At 44.2% G+C, this 19,372-nt stretch overlaps 1 protein-coding gene across 1 annotated transcript in view; it reads right to left on the minus strand.

The window, feature by feature from the left end:
- The window catches only part of DOCK2 (dedicator of cytokinesis 2), a 406,061-nt gene that overhangs the window by 338,168 nt on the left and 48,521 nt on the right, over positions 1–19,372 (minus strand). Inside the window, exons 10-19 of the mRNA XM_014850884.3 lie at positions 16,020–16,155; positions 13,665–13,740; positions 12,664–12,740; positions 11,945–12,070; positions 10,595–10,719; positions 5,479–5,577; positions 3,654–3,726; positions 3,439–3,542; positions 1,467–1,650; positions 1,182–1,279 (exon numbers count right to left, since the gene is read on the minus strand). Coding sequence (XP_014706370.1) covers positions 1,182–1,279; positions 1,467–1,650; positions 3,439–3,542; positions 3,654–3,726; positions 5,479–5,577; positions 10,595–10,719; positions 11,945–12,070; positions 12,664–12,740; positions 13,665–13,740; positions 16,020–16,155 — 1,098 coding nt within the window. The remainder of the gene's footprint in view (positions 1–1,181; positions 1,280–1,466; positions 1,651–3,438; positions 3,543–3,653; positions 3,727–5,478; positions 5,578–10,594; positions 10,720–11,944; positions 12,071–12,663; positions 12,741–13,664; positions 13,741–16,019; positions 16,156–19,372) is intronic.

Raw genomic sequence — 19,372 nt, forward strand, 5'->3', positions numbered from 1 at the left:
GCTATATGGGTGTGTACATGTGTAAAAATACCTTGAACTATACTCTTAGGATAAGTGCCCTGTACATATTTTACTGTATGTATATTATACTTCAATAACAAACATTTTTTAAAAAGAAAAATGATGCAAAAGAGAGACAATGGAATTTCCTTCCAGATGACTTCTCCAAACTGCCCAAAGGTGAGAGACTTTGTGAAAGGACATCTGGGGAATTTCTCTGTCGTTGCTGAACCAAGTAGGAGGGTCAATAGTGCACATTTAAAGCATTGATCTGGAAACTCTACCACTGCTTCAACATGTATGGGCAATTGACTAACATTTGATACCTTTCCTTCCTAAGGGATGGGTCGATGCTTCCTATAGTCTCTGAAAACAGAGCTACCACATACAGAGGTTTAATCTCAGAGTTTCTAGCTGTACCAAACTCCTGATGGAAACAAGATCGCCAGCACCTCTGGGAAACACTTGTCCCAATTCATAGTGCTGGAGGGGAGGGTTGCTCTAATTAGATCTGCGCTTCAGACACTGTATTCTCCACTACCATGTGGACACAACAACATGGTCGACATTTGCATTGTTTTCTGCTTGTTTCACTTAAAATGTGAGACCTGATGTCTTTCCCTTTTTCATGTTTAATGCAACATGCTCTCCAACCAGCGGAAACCAAGAATATTTTCTATTTCTAACAGTAATGAGGAGGTAGTATGAAAAGATCATACTATTATAGCAACTCATAACAACAAGAATAATTAAGTTACTATTTATTGACTTTTGTATGTTTTTTATGTTTTAGTTCAATTATTGTGTACCACGTGTAAGAGACTATGCTGACTAATTTTTAAATATTATCACCTTGAATGCTCACAACAACCCTGTGAAATAATGACACATTAATAACATTATCACATAAAGTTGGCAAGTGGGTGAGCTTGGATCTACACCTAGGCTGATCTATTTCCAGAGACTGAGCACAGGCACCATTTTCTGCCACTCAATAGCATTGAACCAAATCACCCTCCAGATTTCCGAGTAAAGGTTTCTCATGACAATTGGCGACACTGTGTCCCATCATCAGAGCAAAAGCCCCTCTCCTTCAGCACTTCATTTCTCCCCTGAAGTCACCCACGATTTAAGGCTCTGGCACTGGTGGGTGAATACAAACAAAATGAAGCCCCACTGACCTTCACCACCTCCTCTCCATCGACAATCTTCAATTTCTCTAAATTCTCCTGTAGCAGTTGAGGCTTCTTACGCCACTTCAGCAAACCCAGCAAGCCCACTAAAACAGAGTCCCAACAAGCAGAATTACTACCACTGAACTAAACTGTCCATATCAGGACCCCCCTGGACTTGCACATGAATACACACACACATGCATGCATACACACACACGTGCACACACACAAGCACACCACACACACACACACACACACACACACACACACAACTCTCCATGGTTCCATTACCGTTCTGGGTGAGCTTTGTGGAGCACACTAGGGTGGAGATGGAGAATACATCCCGGGAGCTGACAGAGAGCCCCCCGACACTGCTGGAGCTTCGACTCAAGGTGGTCGTCTTGTTTTCCACATGGTGCCGATAAGAAGGAAGAGTCAGGTAAGCACTGGCATCCTCCATCTTCTTGCTGTCCCCCTGGAAACAATACCTTGATTACTTCCCCAAGCCATGGGTACATGCCCAACGCCACACAGAGCTTGCAGTGGCCAGCTTACACATTATAAAGTAGGGAAGGTCAGAACTAGGAAAATCATCAGAGAAGTAATAAACATCAGCTAGTAAGGCAGGGCTGTTTTTCCACAAAATAGGCAAGAGCCCAAGGTTACATTAATGGAAAAAGGGTTGGTCAACAAGTTGAAGGCTCTGTGGCCTTCATTAATGGCATAAAGGGAATTGAAGATTCCCAGACAGGCCATTTTAATTCCTCCTAAGTTTTTTCAGATCTTAACACATGCCCACCAGCAAGACAGGAATCAGTTTAAAGGAGAAGTTAACAGCAAAGGCACTAGAGTCTGACAGTCCTACGATCTAGACCTTGTTTTACCATTCACAAGCCTGGGTCATCTTGGATATATTCCTTGTCCTCACTGTGTCTCATTTTTCTCATGATTAAACTAAAGATAATCACATTATCTACTTCCTAAAAATTTTGAGCAGACTAAATGGGCATAATGCATATGGAGCTCTGAGCAGAGTTGATAGACAGTTAAGTCCCTTGGCTGCTGGAATGAACAATTAGAGTTAGGCATTGTAGGAGTTAACAATTATTGAGCCCTTACTCTGTACCAGTTGCTGCACTGACTGCTTTATATGCTTTAGTTCATTTCAATTAAGCCTCACAACAGTTGTTACTGCTGTAAATACTGTTATCATCCTCAGTTTACAAATGAGGAAACTGAGGCTTAAGGAGGGAGAATAACTTGAAAACTGACTGCAATAGGGCCTCTGCTCCCAATGAGTTCACAATCTGTTGGGGGAAGAGTGGCTTTTAAGCCAAGAACGACCTTGATGTGTCATAAATGAGAAAACAGAGGCTGTACAGAGGAAAGGGGGTTTCTGGAAAAGTCAGAGAGACTCAGAGAAGAGTACTATATGACGAAGCCATGATGAGCCTCTGTTTGCCATGCAGACCACAGGCAAAAGGGCAGTTTCAGCCTCCAAGGTTGAGACAGCCAAGGCCAAGGGTTTAACCCCTGTGCTGACCACTTAGCCTTGCCCTGTTTCATGGCCACCTGCTTTGCCTCCAGCCAGGTGCTAGCAGAGGCATCTTTCTGTCTGTCACAAGAGGGGTTGTGGGAAAGCATGCGGGTAAGATCAAGGCAAACACTACCCCACTTCTTGAAAACAGTGCAAGTCTCATGATGTAAAAATAACCATGGCTGACATCTGTACCCTTTACACATGGCCTTTTCACATGGGTCACCTCATTGGTTTGTCATAAATATTATCATCACCACTCAAGAAAAAGAAAACTTAGACTCAGAAAGACATGTGAGATGATTCCAGATTTAGTGACTAGCAGGATCAGGACCCCAAATTCCAATATTTTTCCATTGGCTACAAGCGAGGCATCTCTCAAATGTTTCTTGCTGGTCTTCTACACATCCCACAGGAGTCCTTACAGAGTAAATAGCCCATTCTGTATGTAACAATAATGTTTTCCATTTATTGAGGGTTCCATGTACCCATTATTGTTATGTTTACAAGAACTGACTCATAAATCCTCACAATTATTCACTGAGGGCTCATAGATGAGGAAACGGAGGCCCAGAGAAGTCAAGATTTCATAGAAGCCCACGCAGCTGATAAGTTCTAGGGTATATGATTCTGGGGTCAGTGTTATTAACCACTAAGCAATCCTACCATCTCCCCATTGGCTTCCTGCACCTCCCTCACTGCAAAGTTAATTACAGCTCATGGTACCTTTAGGACAACTAAGTCGTGGCATCCGTCATGCAGAGTGGTCCCATCTTCCTTCATCAACTTCACATAGGACATGGCAAAGTTCTTTTCTCCTCTATCTTTAGCTGGAAATAGCATTGTGAGGTCAAGAAAGAAAATGATACATAGGCCACCCAGCTACACCACTTCTGTCCCCTTAGAGTTGCTGCAGAAATGCCATTTGGTTGGGTACTCACATTCCAGGGATGACCGATGTCGAAACATGAATCGCAGATGGATCTTCTGCATGTCTTCAATAGGGACAGCCACCTTAGCAGGCAGAAACCAGAGCTCAGGAGACAATGAGTTAACAGCCCTCCCCACTCCGCCCTACCCCCCAAAAGGCAGCCTGACCATTTAAGTGAGAGTGCCACCTGCTGATTTATTACCCATCCATCAAGCCTGATGAACTGCAAATAAATTACATAAGAACTAGCTATGAAGAGAAAATAAAGTACCAAATGTAATCCATTTGGCAAATTGCATTCCCAGCCAATGAAAAGAAGTCCGTAAATTATAGTGAGGAAAAATGAATCTCCCCAAATTGATATAAAAGTCACATAATTTTAGCACAGAGTTTGAAGCACTGCAAACTGCATAATGCACGTTTTCCTCACACACTCCAGGAGTTCTGGCAATTGCAGCAAGGCTTAGCAAATTAACAGTGGTCCTGAGGGGGAATGCTTGAGGACTCCCATTTACGCAAATTAATAAAAATGCTTGAATCCAATAATATTTGGGGAAATCCTAGGGCTCATTCCCATCCTTGGTTGGACACATGTCCAGATGCTTTGCCCCCGAGAATACTAAGCCAGGACAATCATTCCCTCGTCAACCCCGGTTAACTGTCAGGTGGGTATCTGCGCCCTTGGCCGAGATGCTTCAGGCCTGGCTCTGGACCACTCCACCTCCCAAAGCCTGGGAGATCTCTCCATAATGTGCAAGTCAGGCCAAAGCAGAGAAGCCCAGCTACCTGGGAGGAATCTACTTTGATGTTTAGAAGGGACAAGTTTACACTGTACAGATGACTATTAAAAGCCAAACAGATGTATACTTTGGGGTAATTTCTGCTCCAGAAAATGAAATTTGAGCCTGAAGAGGTCCATAATTTGTGTGTTTAGACAGAGCAAACAAACTGAGAGCCTCACAGACTGCTGCAGTTGAATCCATTCTTTCACTGCATATTGAATGGTTCCTCTAAGCTACAATCATGTGAGGTGCTGGCCATGCTCAAGGAGTTCATGGTCCACATGGGGCGACACATAGTTCTAACAACCATGTGACAAGTGCTAGCAAAGAGATATAACTGAGGTACAAGAGAGCACAGAGAAGAGAAAAACAACCTGGCCCAAGAGATTTCTGACCCTAAAGTTGGGCAGGTCATCATTTTGAAGAGGGTGAGTAAAGAGAGATCCACTGAGGGAAATAGGAATATAGGTGACAAGGCAAGAATCACGGAGGTTTGAATAGCTATCTCCAAAAGAGAAGTAATGTGAACATCTTGAGTTTGGGTCCAGGGCACAGGGTGAATAAAGACTGATACTAACTACAAGGCAGAGAGATCTGATGCTGTGATCAAGCTTCACTGTTCACTAAATTAATTTCGAACTTCTCTTCCAATGCATCAGACTCCCTTCTGCTTAGTGTAACAATGTGATACTGTGAATATTTGGGATTGATGCCACTTCTACCTAGGCACCCTCCAATAGGGTGTCTTTCAGGTCTTAAATGGCCTTGTATAGCCTCACATTTGCTCAGAGCTTTGTCACTCCTCACTGCTGAGTAGCATGACACAGCTTCATGGATGGGGCACTGTCCACAAGAGTACTATCTGACAGTTCCATGCTGGCTAGGTCCTGGGACAGTGAATGGTGATCAGGAGAACAAGGGTCTCCATTGGGCTACCATTTCCACTGCCTGACACACCACCAGACACATGCTAGGGTTATTGCTCCAGATCTGAAGGAAGTGTCTCAGAGCCTCTATGTACACATTTGTGGCTATCATTATTATTGTTATTACCTTGACTGTTTCCATCCATCGTGGCTGCTTGACTTGATAATACACAACGGACCGATATTCACTCATGGGCTTGTCCCCAGCTCCCACGCAAATTGCATTCTAACCCAAGAAAACAAAGAGAGAGAAAGCATTACAGAATTGCCATTATCTATGCTTGGGAAATTTTGGTCCTAAGGCTAAGACTGACCTCAGAGTCTAGGAAAAATTTGCCTTCCCCAACCCTTCTGCCAGGTACTCTTCTACCTTACAGATCTATACACAAACATCCCCAGCTCCAGGAGTGACAGCTGCTTAACTATACAAATTCTATTACTTGCATTCTGGAAACCACTGGAGCACGCTAGGCATTGACATGGCTGCCTTATTGTAAACGGTAACCAGCCTTGGAGTTACTGCATGCTGCCAGTCTTATTAATCCCATTTGTTTCCTAAATCTGAACGTGCACAAAGTTTACAAATAGGCTCAGATCAGCCAAGCAGCAGCTTGTTCTGATGGATTTCTGATGCTCACACAACAAAGTGTCAGCGGGAGCTGGGCAAGGGGAGGGAGCTCGGGCTTTAGACAGACACTCGGGCAGAGGGGGTCAAGGGAGCCCACAGTTACAGAGCATCTTCCAGATACCAGGTCCTTGTGAAGCACTGGGATACCAGCACGAGTCAGATATTAAACCTGACACAAGCCTCCACAGTTTAATGGAGAGACCATTAGATGAACAGACAAATCACTAAGCAGTGTGATGTGGTGACAGACATATGTATTTACTAGTAAGAGCACAGAGAGGGCACACTGAATCATAGCCTGAGGACTCAGGGAAGATTTCTTGGAGGTGATGACAGTTGAAGATCTTGAAGAAAGATTCTGAGTGGGCTTTGAGCAGAGACGTGAGAAGGACATTCTGAGCAGAGAGTGAGCACAGAGCAAGCATATCTATACGGGATATTTATTCTTTGCCATAAAATTCACCTTCAGAATAACAAGAAATTATCTTCTAATAGAGTGTGTCAGCCCCTAATTCTGTCTCTCTCTAGTCACTCCAGCTGTTGGGCCCCAAAACAAGATCTGAGCTAGGGTCACCCAGAAGGGGCCTAAGTGTGGTTTTATACCAGACGAGCAGATTTTAACCTCAAATCTCCAGAGATCTAGGGAGATGAGGATTGGTTTTGGAGGCCCAGGCCCCAAAATTGCAAACTTGTGTGCCTCTGGGCATTTTTGTGGTGAGGGAGTCCCTGCTTCTCACCAGATCCCCACCAATTCTCCAACAGGCCCTCAGTGCACCAAGTCAACCTGTGGGAAGGAGAGCCCTGCCCCTCTCACTGGAAGCTCCCTCTTCATTTCTGAGCTACAGGGAACGAGTGCACTCAGTTTCACTGTTGCCTGATGGTACTTGCAGCCAAATTGAATCCATTTGAAAATAAAGATATTGCGTCCTCTTAGAACTTATCTCTAAAAAGACAAGCTAACCAGTAAACTGGAAATGAGGAAAGACATGGAACTCTCTTGGTCTTCAAAAGGATGAAGCCTTTCAGAAATTGTTGAGGCACTGAACTAGAAACATGCTTCCAAAGTTTTTCGAACCATTGAGGGAGTGCTTTGTGTCTAGCATTATGCTAACTCCTTTGCACTCACTACCTCACTTAATTCCACTCTCACAACTGCCTCTGATGATTACCATCATTATCCCCACTTCAAAACTGAGTAAAGTGAGGCCCCGAGAGGTTAAGTCACTTAGCCAAAAAGGTAGCAGAGCTGGGACCACATCTCAGAGCCTCCGACTCTTTGTCCAGTATCCCTTCTATAACAACCTAGATACCTTCCAGCCTCCCAAGATTTATATCTAGTGACACTTATGGGCTTAGAGTTTCTGTAGCTCCAGTGAATCCCATGTAGCTTGTAAAATCTGAAAATACACATATATCTCCGGTGAAAGTAAAATTGCTATACGGCAGACAACTGAATCCCACAAAACTATCTTGATGATGAAAATTTTTGATTGCCTAAGCCTAGAGAAAAAAGTCTCAGTATTATTCTGAAAGAGACCTGAGACAGTACCCTAACCCTCAACACCACAGAGATATAACTGAATGTTGCCGAGTGTGTCAAGGGAGCATGGTGACCAGGGACCGAGCCCAGTGTTAGGGAAAATGTAGACTTGTATAATTCTCAAGTAAGCCTCTTCAACAATTTTCCCCGTTGTCCACCCCTGCAGCCCCAAATTAACAGTAAGAGACCCTAGTTGGCTTCAGGTCAGTTGAAGAAAATCTGAGTAGGATTCAGGAAGCCTGGAAGCTTTAATGCTGGCTTGGCCTTGGCAGACACACTTCTGCAGGAGAAAAAATCAGCCTCCCAACACAGGCCCTGTTTAGCTCGTAGAAATCATCTGAGCAACAAACGACACCATGGTTGTGAACATGTTGAGAGCCAGAAGGAGTTCTACACCAACAAGGCTGCATCATGGGAAGATGCCAATTAGCATCCACAAGGCAGGAATCAAGGCAGGAGACTACTATACCTTTCTAATAATAATGGCTAGCTTTAATGAACACCTATCATGTAGATTACCTCAGTTGACATTCACAAGAGTAAGGTGCCACTGCTGGTCTAGTTTTCAGATAATCTTAGGAGTAGAGAGATTATGTAACTTGCTCAAGGTCATCCTGCTAATCAGGCTGAGCTGGGCTTTAAGCCTGGCTGCCTGGCCCCAGAGAGCATGGTCTTAACCACTATACCACACTGCCCCCCATGCCCTGCCTCCATCCCCATAAACTGGCTGGTCACAGAAGTGCAGAGTTTTCTCAGCCCAGTGTCTGAGCCTTTTTACTCCTCCTTAAACTTCAGGCTTCCACACTGCATTGCCATTTAGCTCCCTCAAATCCCTTGTAGGGCTTCAACCTGTAGTTGGTCTGCCTTCTCTGAATGATACCCTCCTTCCTGTTACAGAGTATTTACTGCATACCAGGTGCCTTATACCTACCATTTTGTTTAACCTGCAACCCCACAAGGAAGAGATTATTATTCTTCTTTTATAGACAAATAAACTTGCCCAAGATCATACAGCTAACAGCAGGGAAGGCTGGGCTTTGAACTCTGTTTGATCCCAGAGCCCACCCTATTAGCTTCTCTGTCATGGTCCCTCATGAGCAAGGTCTTTGAGACCCCAAAATGAGCCAAGGACAAGTCTAACCTACTCTGTCCTCAGGTCCCACTCTGCCAAGGGCAGTGTGCACCTGGAGCAGGAGGAGAAATCGATATCGCTACAGGGGACTCCCACAGGAGGCCACGAGTACCAACCAAGAGTGTTTGAGTGTACTGCCTGACACTTAATTAGACAGTAATATTTATTTCTGCAAATAGAGAAAGAAAAGCCTCCCACGGGCTTCCTTAGCAATGTTCAATAGTTAGTCAACTGAACTCCCCCATAGCTTCCCTAAGAGATGAAACTGCAAATTATCAGCATGCCCCACAGCTCCCTCTCCATTTCAGCCCCAAGAATACCTGCTTCTACATTCATCTTTGATAAGTGCATCTGTTCAGCCTGGTCGGGTGTGACTCTAAAGGGTGGCACAAGTGGAAGTAAGAATGGCTCCAAAACAAGATAAGATGCCTGCTTTCCTGTTAACTGTTCCTTCTAATTTGTCCTTCGGTGACATTGAAGGCAAGAGTATCAGTGTTTTAAAAAAATGAAGCTGAGGTTTAAAAGTTCTCCAACAGGTAGTTAGATAAAAATTACTTCAAAGCAAGGGTTTTTACATTCATGAAATGCAATTTCCCTTTCAGATAAAAACCCTCTGCTCTTGCTTTCTATTCCTTCAAGTGAAGTGTCTCTCACTTACTGTATTTTTCAGAAAAGTTTCAGAAACCAACAAAAATAGGATGAGTTAAATGTTTGGATTTTGCTCAACTTAGATATTAACTGGCCAGTCCTTATGAACAAAAAGGCAATTATGAGGATTTCTTTACACTTAAAAAGTAATTATGAATCTTCCCAGAATTTGATAGAAGTGGTTAGTAACTTCGTTTTTAAAATGAAAAATAAATTGGAGAATGTTTTTTAACTGTATAGGCATTATAGTGAAGTGTTTAACAGGGCCTGGAACCTGGAATCAAACACCTACTGTGCCATATCCTAACTTTGCGGCCTTGGGAAAGTTGTTGCACTTGATGACGGTTTCGTTTCTCTCTCTGTAAAAATGGCAATAACAACGGTAATGCATCGTTCTTACCACAGTACCTGGCACACAGTAATTCCTCTATGAATGCTAGTTATTCTTAGGCAGAGGGTAGCAAAACCTGCCTGAGGACCAGGCCCCCATGCCAGAGCAGATGACTTATTAATACCCACACCCCCACCCAGCTGTGCTATCTGATCACCGACTGCGGCCCTAGAGGAATATTTGCCCACGCTGAAACTTCTGCTGAGAGCTGATCTTATTTTCAGCTAAGTACTCCAAGAGGAGAAATTGAGCAGCAAAACCCTCCTACACACTGGACACAGCTGCTGACAACCTTAAAGAAATATAAGTAAATAAATGTAAACACACACAACAAATATTGTGCAGGACATATGCTGTATAAATATTTATAGCAATGCGTTTCGCATTCTTGAATACACCCTGCTGGCCCTCTGGAGACCAATTTACGAATAAAGCTTTCCACCAGAATTTCTGGCTGAGTGCTAGTGAGTTAGATTAAGTGTTGGGAATGTCTGTTTTGAGGACATCCTGAGTCTCCACACCAGCCCAAGGCTCTGCATTGATCCTTTTTCTTGCCATGAATTTTGCCTGAATAAACCAGCTCAAGTTTCAATGAGAAAAACATTTTAACTACAAAAAAGCTAACCTAAAAGCTGAGGCCAAGAAAAAGAAAAGAAAGGAAGAAGAGGTCATGAAAGGAAGGAACAGGTATTGAAAAACTGCTTTGGTATAAAGAAATAACACGAGGTCTCATTATGGGCTACTGCGCTAACCGAGCTCTAAAGGTGTAGATCACATTACTCAGTGCCATCGCAAAGGCACCTGGTATTTACAGAGTGGGATCAGGGATGGGAAAAGCAACTCTTTATGAGCAGAGGCATCCAAGAGGGGCCCTGTCCCCCAGAGCAACAGCAGGGTCCCTTACAGGTAGCGTTTTGCCATCCTCCGTGCACACACACATGATCACTTCCACATTCCTCTGCGTGGTCTTGTTGTACTTGTCAAAGTCGCCTTGTAAGAGAGTGATGTAGATGTCGTTCCTGACATCCCCTGAGGCAGAGGGAGAGAGAGAGACAAGAGTTGGAGTCTATGCAGCAGGAGAGACATTGACTAGAGGAAACAGAGAGTCAGGGAGAGAGGGGATGTGCTCCTCACCTTGATATCTGTTAACGAAAATCAGAATTGTTTGGAAAAAGCATTTTTTACCTCATCAGAGAGGCTGAAGAAGTAGGTAACGAGGGGATGGAGGAACACTAGCAAATCAATTGTAAAAAGGGAGGTAGGATGGGCACAATCGGCCTTGTTTTTCTCTCCATTAAGATTATTTAATTTTCATCCTCTAGTGACACCTTCTGGGAAGGCAAAGGAAAGCTCCAATTGAATTGATGTTGGCCCATGAATAACAACCCCAGACATCCATGGATCTTTTACTGTGCAGGAGCTGATACAATCATTTTTTGTGTATCTGAGGAACACAGAGTCAGGGACGGAGTGCAGAGGGTCTTCAGGAATGGGGGACAAAATAAGAATTGAAAATCCCACAGGGGAACGCATGAGGAATTGACATCTCAAGTAGAGCAGGCATAAAGGAATTACAATACAGGCCCCCACTGGACCACCCTATGACTGTGGAAAGAAGGGGTAAGTTATGAGAGCAGTTGTGGACACAAGTCCATGACACAGGTTTAAGATAAAAAGGGAAGCTTCAAAAGAGTGTTATTATATAATTTCATTTGTCTTTCTTTTATTCTATACACATTTGGAAAATGTTAATAGTAGTGATTACTTCTGGAGACAAGGATTTGACAGAGCTTTTAACACTTCACTTTATACCTTCTCATGCTATTTGAACATTTTACAATGAACATGGAGTCCTTTGGTAATGAAAAATAGTTTAAAAATTTAAGAGAATTTAAGAGAATGACAATATTCCCCTAAAGAGAATGGAATTACTCTATATGTAGTAAAGTAGAAAGGATTTCCATTATAAATTATTAAGTGATAAAGCAAGTTGCAGAACACCATATAAAGTATATAAAATAACAGCATATAAAGTATGATCCCGTTTATAGGGGAAAAAAGTGCGTGTTTATATTTATGTGTTTGTGTTTATTATGTGAATGCATACAAGATCTTTGGATATACAAAAATCGTTTTCAGCAGTTACCTTCAGGGAGAGAAATACAGAATGACAGTAGAAAAGGAAGGAGTAGACTCTTTACAAAGAACAAGGATTAGATGAGCTGGACCACCGCCCAGCCCAGGGATGGCTGACCTGGCATGATGATCTCTGGGAAGCCCAGCTTCCTGGCCACCACTGTGGTCCTGTCCACCAGGTGTGGATAGTCCTTGCGGATCTGAATGATGTCACCCACAAGCATCTTCATGGTCACCCAGAGGCCTGGAAGGGAACGCTCACCATGAAGAGTCAACTTCTTCAGGGTGTTTTCTCAGTCCCACCCTCCCACCAGCTCTCCCGTTGGTATCTCTCTGGAGGAGCCCACTGGAAGCAGAGACAAACAACTACAGAGGGAGTGACCCACCCAGGGGGAGGAAGGAAGGAAGAAAGCAGAGGGGTTCTGGAGCCAGACATCTCTGGGTTTGAATCCTATCAGTTACTTCTACTAGTGTCAGTTTCTGTCAAATTATCCCATGTCTATAAGCCCAGCCTTTGTAAAGTGAGGTTGATACCATCTATTTCATAGGACTGTGGGAAGGATGAAATTAAATAAGGAAACAAATTAAAGTGCCTGATGCATAGGAGATAGTCAGGCTATATCAGTTCTTCTTTTCCTTTGGGCACTAGAACATGCCTCCCAGCTTCAGGAGATGTGGTTTCCATTTCTATAGGTCACATACTCATGTTCTTCACAATCGTCTATCTAGAAGGAAGGCTACATTTCCTAAGGTTCAGGATTTTGGTCTGTTTGCCAAAGAATCAAGGGCTCCCAAGCCAGGGTCAGGCCCAGCCCACCTTGAGCACTGGCACTGTACCTTGCCCTCCGCTGTCTCCCTTGGAGGCCGTAACTTTGCCCAGCAGGCTATGTAGAAAGTCATTCTCAGCTGTCACTCTGAAAGGAAAAAAGAGCACAAATTGCTCACCTGATGCCCTCATGGGGTCCCCAACTTGTAGTTCCACATCCTCCAGAAAGTTGCCCAGCCCCTCCTTACACCTTAGATGAAATGTGAGCCTGTATATGGCAGCCCAGAGAGCATATATGTCAGCAAGAGGCACATCTCTCATTTTCACAAAGCAGCGTGGCTCTGAAATTTGGGAACATCAATGCTACAAGTAGAGACCACTTTTCCTTCCTAGGAAGACTCTTAAAAAGGAAGGATTCCCAAGCCCTCAAAAGGAACATCTGCTCAGCAAGGTGGCAAAGACTTCAGCTGTTCCTGCTAAGCCCTAAGCATGTGCCTGAACCAGAGTCACTGACCTCATTACCTGTACAAAACACATCCTCCCTGGGTAACAAAGTAAGGACAACATTCTCAAACTGAGGGGGTCCTCCTTTCTCAAAGACTCCTTTTGACAGCAGGGAGAGGATATCTACCTTCCTCCCTAGCCTCCTGTCAAGTCATGGACATTTCCAGCCATGAGAACCAGGATTCCCTGTTATAGCTCCTGATATGCTGCTGCTTCGCAGCTTCTTGATTCCTGCCACACTTGTAATTAATCCATTAATCGTTTGTTGATTATCTGTTTAATTCCCTGTATAAATATAAGCTCCATGAAGACAGGGCCATGTTGATCTTGTTCACCATTCATCCCCATCCCCCACAGTACCCAGCCCTCTCCCAGCCTTCAGTCAAATTCTGTTGAATAAATAGCATTTGATGAATGGATGGGTGCAAAGCCTTGGCACTGAGACTATCGTTCTCCTCCTGGCCTCCCCAGGGGAGGACCCACTTGGTTATCAGTGCTCAGAGAGCCAGTTCACTGCTCTCGAGCAGATGTGGTATAAGAAAGTGAAAAGAAATGGGAAAAGTCTCACGGGTGAAAAGGAATGAAGTACTGCTTTTCTTCATCACTCTCCGCTTTCCCCTTGATGATATCTGTTATATCCATAACTAGGAAAAGAAGAAAAATGAATTAATGGTTTAAGCTCTCCTGCTCCCAGGAAGGGATGACAATGGGATGAGATTGTAGGGCAGGAGGTTGGGTCAGGCAAGTCTGAGAAGGAAAGCAAACCAGCATCGGACAATCCAAGCAACGGGGGTTCATAATGCAGCACCTGGCAAATCCTTCTGGGCAAAGGGGGCTGGGAAGTCCACGGGCCATGGATACATCCAAGAGTTTGTGATTTAGCAGAGGCCAAGAGGAAAGAGTCAGAGCAGTGGCTATGGAATTAGGCAGTTAGGTCTGGATTTGACATGTCTACTCTGCCTACAAAACCCAAGCACAGTGACTCCCCGTGGGATCTGAGAATCTAATGAAAACTATTCACCCTCTTTTCATAAATGTGTTCATATGAACAGATACATAACTAGGATCCTTAAACCCTGCAATTCCAGAGACATCCTGGATCCTCTGGAACTTCTGCTTAAATCAGCCCCTAAAGATCCATAAAATCAAGGTGAAGAACTCCTGCATTAGAGTAGGGATTATAGAAAAGCCAGCCAAATAGAGCCAAAACCCTAGTAACGTGATACACCTCAAACACTCCAGGCACTGGTCTGGGATCCATTAAAATTTCTCGGGTAAAAATCAACCAGTGACTGCATCTAACTCAAGAGGAGAGTTAGGGAGCAGAGAGGAGGGGAAACTATTATTTGAACCTCACCGGCATCCATTCTCTCTGTTTAGCAGACCCTCTCACCCATTCTCAATGAGCGTGGTTTGGGTGGAGCAACCTCCCTTTGGCTCCAGAGCTGCTCATGTGACCTGAGTGATCAGAGAACCACATCGCCTTGCCCAGAGATAAGTGCTTTGGGGATGAGCACATGACCTATATTTAAGCTCCTGGGGCTTCTGCTGAAACTAACGGGAAAGAAGTGCTGTCTTTCCCTTGGATTGTTAAATTGGTAGGATGCAAGCTTGGAACAGCTGGCCAATATTTTGCCAAGTAATTAGACATCCATCTTCAGAATAAGCCAGCAAGAGGACATAGGAGCTGAGAGACAGAGCTGTAAATCCATTTTAGTTCCTGAATCCAGCTATGCCTGAAGCAATCTATCCCTGAACCTTTCAGTTACACCAGACTGCTGTCACCTGAAACCAGAACAGAGTGCAGACTATAGCTGGGGACAAGAGCAACCTCGCCTCGAGGGAAGGTTGAAGGACCCTCACTGCCGTAACAGGGACGTTGTGATGCCAGGAGTGTCCCTCATATTGAATCAGAGCACTCTAGAAGAGGTCATGGATCAACCAGATCCAAGTCTCATTTTGCAGATAATGAAACTAAGGCCCTGGGAAAAATGCTTGCCCAAGATCACCTAGATAGCTAGCAACGATGCCAGGTTAAAAAGCCAGTTAGCTCAGTGTAAGCTAACTTCTTCCACTGGACCACTTTGCCAACAGTGCCAGCAGAATAGTTGGAGAGCCAGCTGGTCTGCAACTACAGAAGATCAGGGCATCTTGAAATAAGGAACCTGAAACACTGGGTTTATATCTGGTACATAGGGATTATAAGTGGTACATGATGAAAAATTTATATTTTAATAAAAAGAAATAAAACTGGTATATCAAATTGCTATTTCTACAGGTACTTAAATTGCCTTTTAAGAAAAAAAATGTACTTTAGTTTAAATAAAGGGGGTTAATTAAAAAAATATATATTAGGTAAATAATAGTGAAAGTGATAGATATAACAAAAACCATAAAAGTGGGACAAGAATGATGAAATCTTGGAAACCCCGAGAAAGCTAAGGCCTGGAGAAAAATGCAGAGGTGACGCTGCTCCAGGGCCACCTCATCGGGTCATGTCAACTCCTCAAACGTCCACCTCCATCTGGAATTTAGATGTACAGCGGGTGACTCATTCTGTGTAACTGTGTTTCTCGTCCTGGATATTTTTTTTCAATGTTTTGTTCCTCATAATTAGATCCCACCCATATTGTTCTTCCTTTTCATCATGCTGGGAAGCGAAGGTGCCAACTGCTCGACTGTGCCATGCTCCCAGTGCCCTAGTCCAGACACAAGGATTCCATTATTCACTGTCTTCATCAGAACTCTGGACTTAGTCACCAATTATTTCAATTTAGTCACCAGAAATGTAGGTATTAGGGGCTGTCTGGCATAACCTTTGGCGGGGAGAGGCAAAGAGGAGGAGGAAAGAAATAATCTGCAAAATTCAGCCACATAAAATGTGCACTCCAATAAAAGTTGATGGCATGTAGTGTGTCATTACCTGCCACCCCAAAGGGCCGCCGCAGTCCCAACGTGCACTTCTTTGAGTTAGAATCCTTAAGATCCATCTTCCCAACGCGGACTATTTGACAAATCAAGTAAATTTTATCCCTGTTGAGGTCTTTGTTTCCAAGATCCTGTAGGGCAGGAAATGAATAGTTACACATCATGTGCCTAATGAAAAAAAAGTAGAAGAGGAAACCTAGCAATAGTCAATTCTGGGGGACGTGCTTAGCACTTAGTATACGTGGACCAGTCATACAGTTAGACCTGGGAAAGGTAGAAAACAAAGCTATCACACCCATTTCGCAGATAAGAAAGGTGAGTTTTGCAAAGGAGACTGAGTGACAGGACTCTGGTGTTCAATCCCAATTCTTCTACCTCAGACTTGCAGGAGGAAAAGGATAGAGGTACAATATCAGTTATAGAGGCAGATTCCCTATATTCCACCTGATGGATCCAAAAATAGCATTTGCTACAAATGACTCCATCCATCTCCTCATTGCTCTGCACCTCTGAGGGAGAAAGCAAAAAGAAGAGTGAAAAATCTGAAGAGTTACCATTCTGAGCACATATACATCAGTATATGCCGTATATATGTGTACATCAGGGTTGGGTTATTGTGGAACCAAACAACCCCCATATCTCAGAGCTCACAACACAACAGAAGTATACTTCTATCTCAGGCTACAGATCCAATGGAGATGGGTGGGGGCTCAATCGCTTATGCTGAGCCCCCGGCTGACAGATGATCCATCTTGTTACAGCAGGTGCTTCCACTGTCCCCACAGCAGAGGAAGGGAATATGGCAAATCATTTACTGAATTTTAAAGCTTCCAAACAGAAGAGATGCACATCACTTCTGCTCACATCTCATTGGCCAAAGCATGGCATGTGGCCACAGCTAACTCCAAGGGGAACAGGGAAGCACACTCAACTGTGTGCTTAGAGGAGGAATGCTACAGCTGACGACCTAGGCTAATGCTTCATGTGGGGTGCTCAGTGTCTCTTACATCATCATCTTATTTGATCCTTAACAACTCTCTGAAGTAGGCGTCATTATTGCACCCTCATTTTACAGATGGGGAAACTGAGACACAAAGAAGATAAGGGCCTTCCCCGAAGTCATGACGTTAGTCCTCGGAGACACTTTCCAGTCACTCTGACATCAAAGTCCATGAACCTAACTACCACAATACATCTCTCTCACCATCAGAAAGGCAGGCAGGAGGGACAACCTCCCGGACCACCTCAGCATCTCACTACCCTGCTCAATTCTAAAAGTTTCAGTGTCCCTGGGACACCCTTTCAGCTGGGATCGGCTGGAGAAGGAACATCAAGACATGTTGTTGGCATCAGAGCCTGGCCTCACTGGGGAATAGCTGCTTCTCCTCTGAGTTGATCCTCACTCAGGCATAGGCACTGGGAACAGTCTGTCAGCTCACATCAGAGCTAGGGCCTAGGCAAAGCAGCCACGCTCACTGTGGCTGGTGTGGGAGGAAGTCGACAAGGGTGTGCAAAGTCTCTGGGAACAGGACATGGCCCCAGCATGGTCCATATCTTCCTGCTTGGGGGCTGTGATGGTTAAATTTTAGGAGTCAACTTGGCTAGCCTATGGTACCTAGTTGTTGGTCAAATACTAGTCAAGATGTTGCTGTGAAGGTTTTTGTAGGTCTGATCAGCATCTACAATCATTTGACTTTAAGTAAAGGAGATTGCCTTCCCTAATGTAGGTGGGCCTCATCCAATCAGTTGAAAGCCTTAAGAGCAAAAGCTGAGGTTTCCCGGGGAAGGAGGAATTCTTCCTCAAGACCGTAGTATAGAAATCCTGCCTGAGTTTCCAGCCTGCTGGCCTGCCTTGCAGATTTCAAACTTTCCAGCCCCTACAATTGCATGAGCCAAATCCTTAAAATAAATCCACCTATCCATATATACTGTGGGTTCAGTTTCTGTGGAGGACCTCGACTGACACAAAGGCTGTCCTTTCCGCAGCTGGAAGAATGGACATCCGCTCCCCACTCTCCAAAGTCTCCCTGCTGGGTAGGGGGAGAGGGAAGGCAGGGGAGGAGGGGGCTTTCTGACTAAGGAAGCCCTTCCACTCATTTGCGTTTCCTGCCTTGCCCTGGCCTTCCCATGGGAGACTGAGTTTGAGATTCCCAATTATCTCATATCCATGAACCTCTTCTCCAGCCTGCCTGACTCCTTCTTCCAATCCACCCTAAAATCCCCTACAAACTCATCTTTAGAAGCCACATTCATTATTTCATTTCTCTCCCCCAACAATGTTAACAGCTCCCTATTTCCTGCCTTATTAGTGCTAATCCTCCCCGGCTGACGTGAAAGGTCCTAGACATAATATATTTCCAGCTGTCCTATCCAGCTGATTCTTCACTATTCTCTGCATGTAAGTACTCTATTTTTGTCACAAAGATTTCTTTATTGCTCTACAAACACACAATGCTTACTTTCAACTCTGGCTCTTTCTTCCTAAGCCCCCTGTCCGTACCTCCGCCTCAATGCTTACCTCTTATTTCTCTCCATATTCAAATCCTTTCCATCCTTAAAAGCTCAAGTCTCGCTTCCTTTATAATGACCTACGTCCCTAATTATCTCTCTCCTCCCATTAGGATTTTTCATATATTTGAATTATCTACAACGGTATCTTTCAGAGGCCCTGGCACCTGAAAGTTTCCTTCCTAGATGTTATTGGCGGAGTTGTGTTCCCCGCTAATTCATATGTTGAAGTTCCTAACCCCCAATACCTCACAATGTGACTGTATTTGGAGATGGGGCCTTTAAAGAGGTGAGTAAGCTAAAATGAGGTCATTAGAGTGGCCCTCATCCAATGTGACGGGTGTCCTTATAAGAAGAGGAGATGAGGACACAGACACCCAGAAGGAAGGTCATGTGATGATGCATGGAGAAGGCAGCCATCTGCAGCCAAGGAGAGAGGCCTCAGAAGAAGCCAACCCTGCAGCTCCTTGATCTTGGACTTCCAGCCAGAAAAAATTCTGCTGTTTAAGCCACCCAGTATGTGATAATTTGTAATGGCAGCCCCAGCAACTAATATACTAGACAAAACTATAAGTTCCTAGGTAAGCCCCATTCCACTCCTCTTCTCTGAAAAGACTTCACTTGTTCAAAGGAAAACACCAGATCTTTAAGAGCTGCCTCATCAGAGACCCCTGGCACTAGAGAGTCTTAAAACGTTTTGCAAGCACAGTAAAATGCTTGAGCACGGGCTATTCTCTGGAGGGTGTGTAAATGGGCAGATCTCACCCAGACACTCAGAATGTACTCCAATCTGTGGTATCTTCCAATCGCTTCTACTTTGGCCTTACCAAACTCAGTTGT

The sequence above is a fragment of the Equus asinus genome, chromosome 9 (genome assembly GCF_041296235.1).
Source record: "Equus asinus isolate D_3611 breed Donkey chromosome 9, EquAss-T2T_v2, whole genome shotgun sequence".
In the NCBI taxonomy this organism is placed as follows: domain Eukaryota; kingdom Metazoa; phylum Chordata; class Mammalia; order Perissodactyla; family Equidae; genus Equus; species Equus asinus.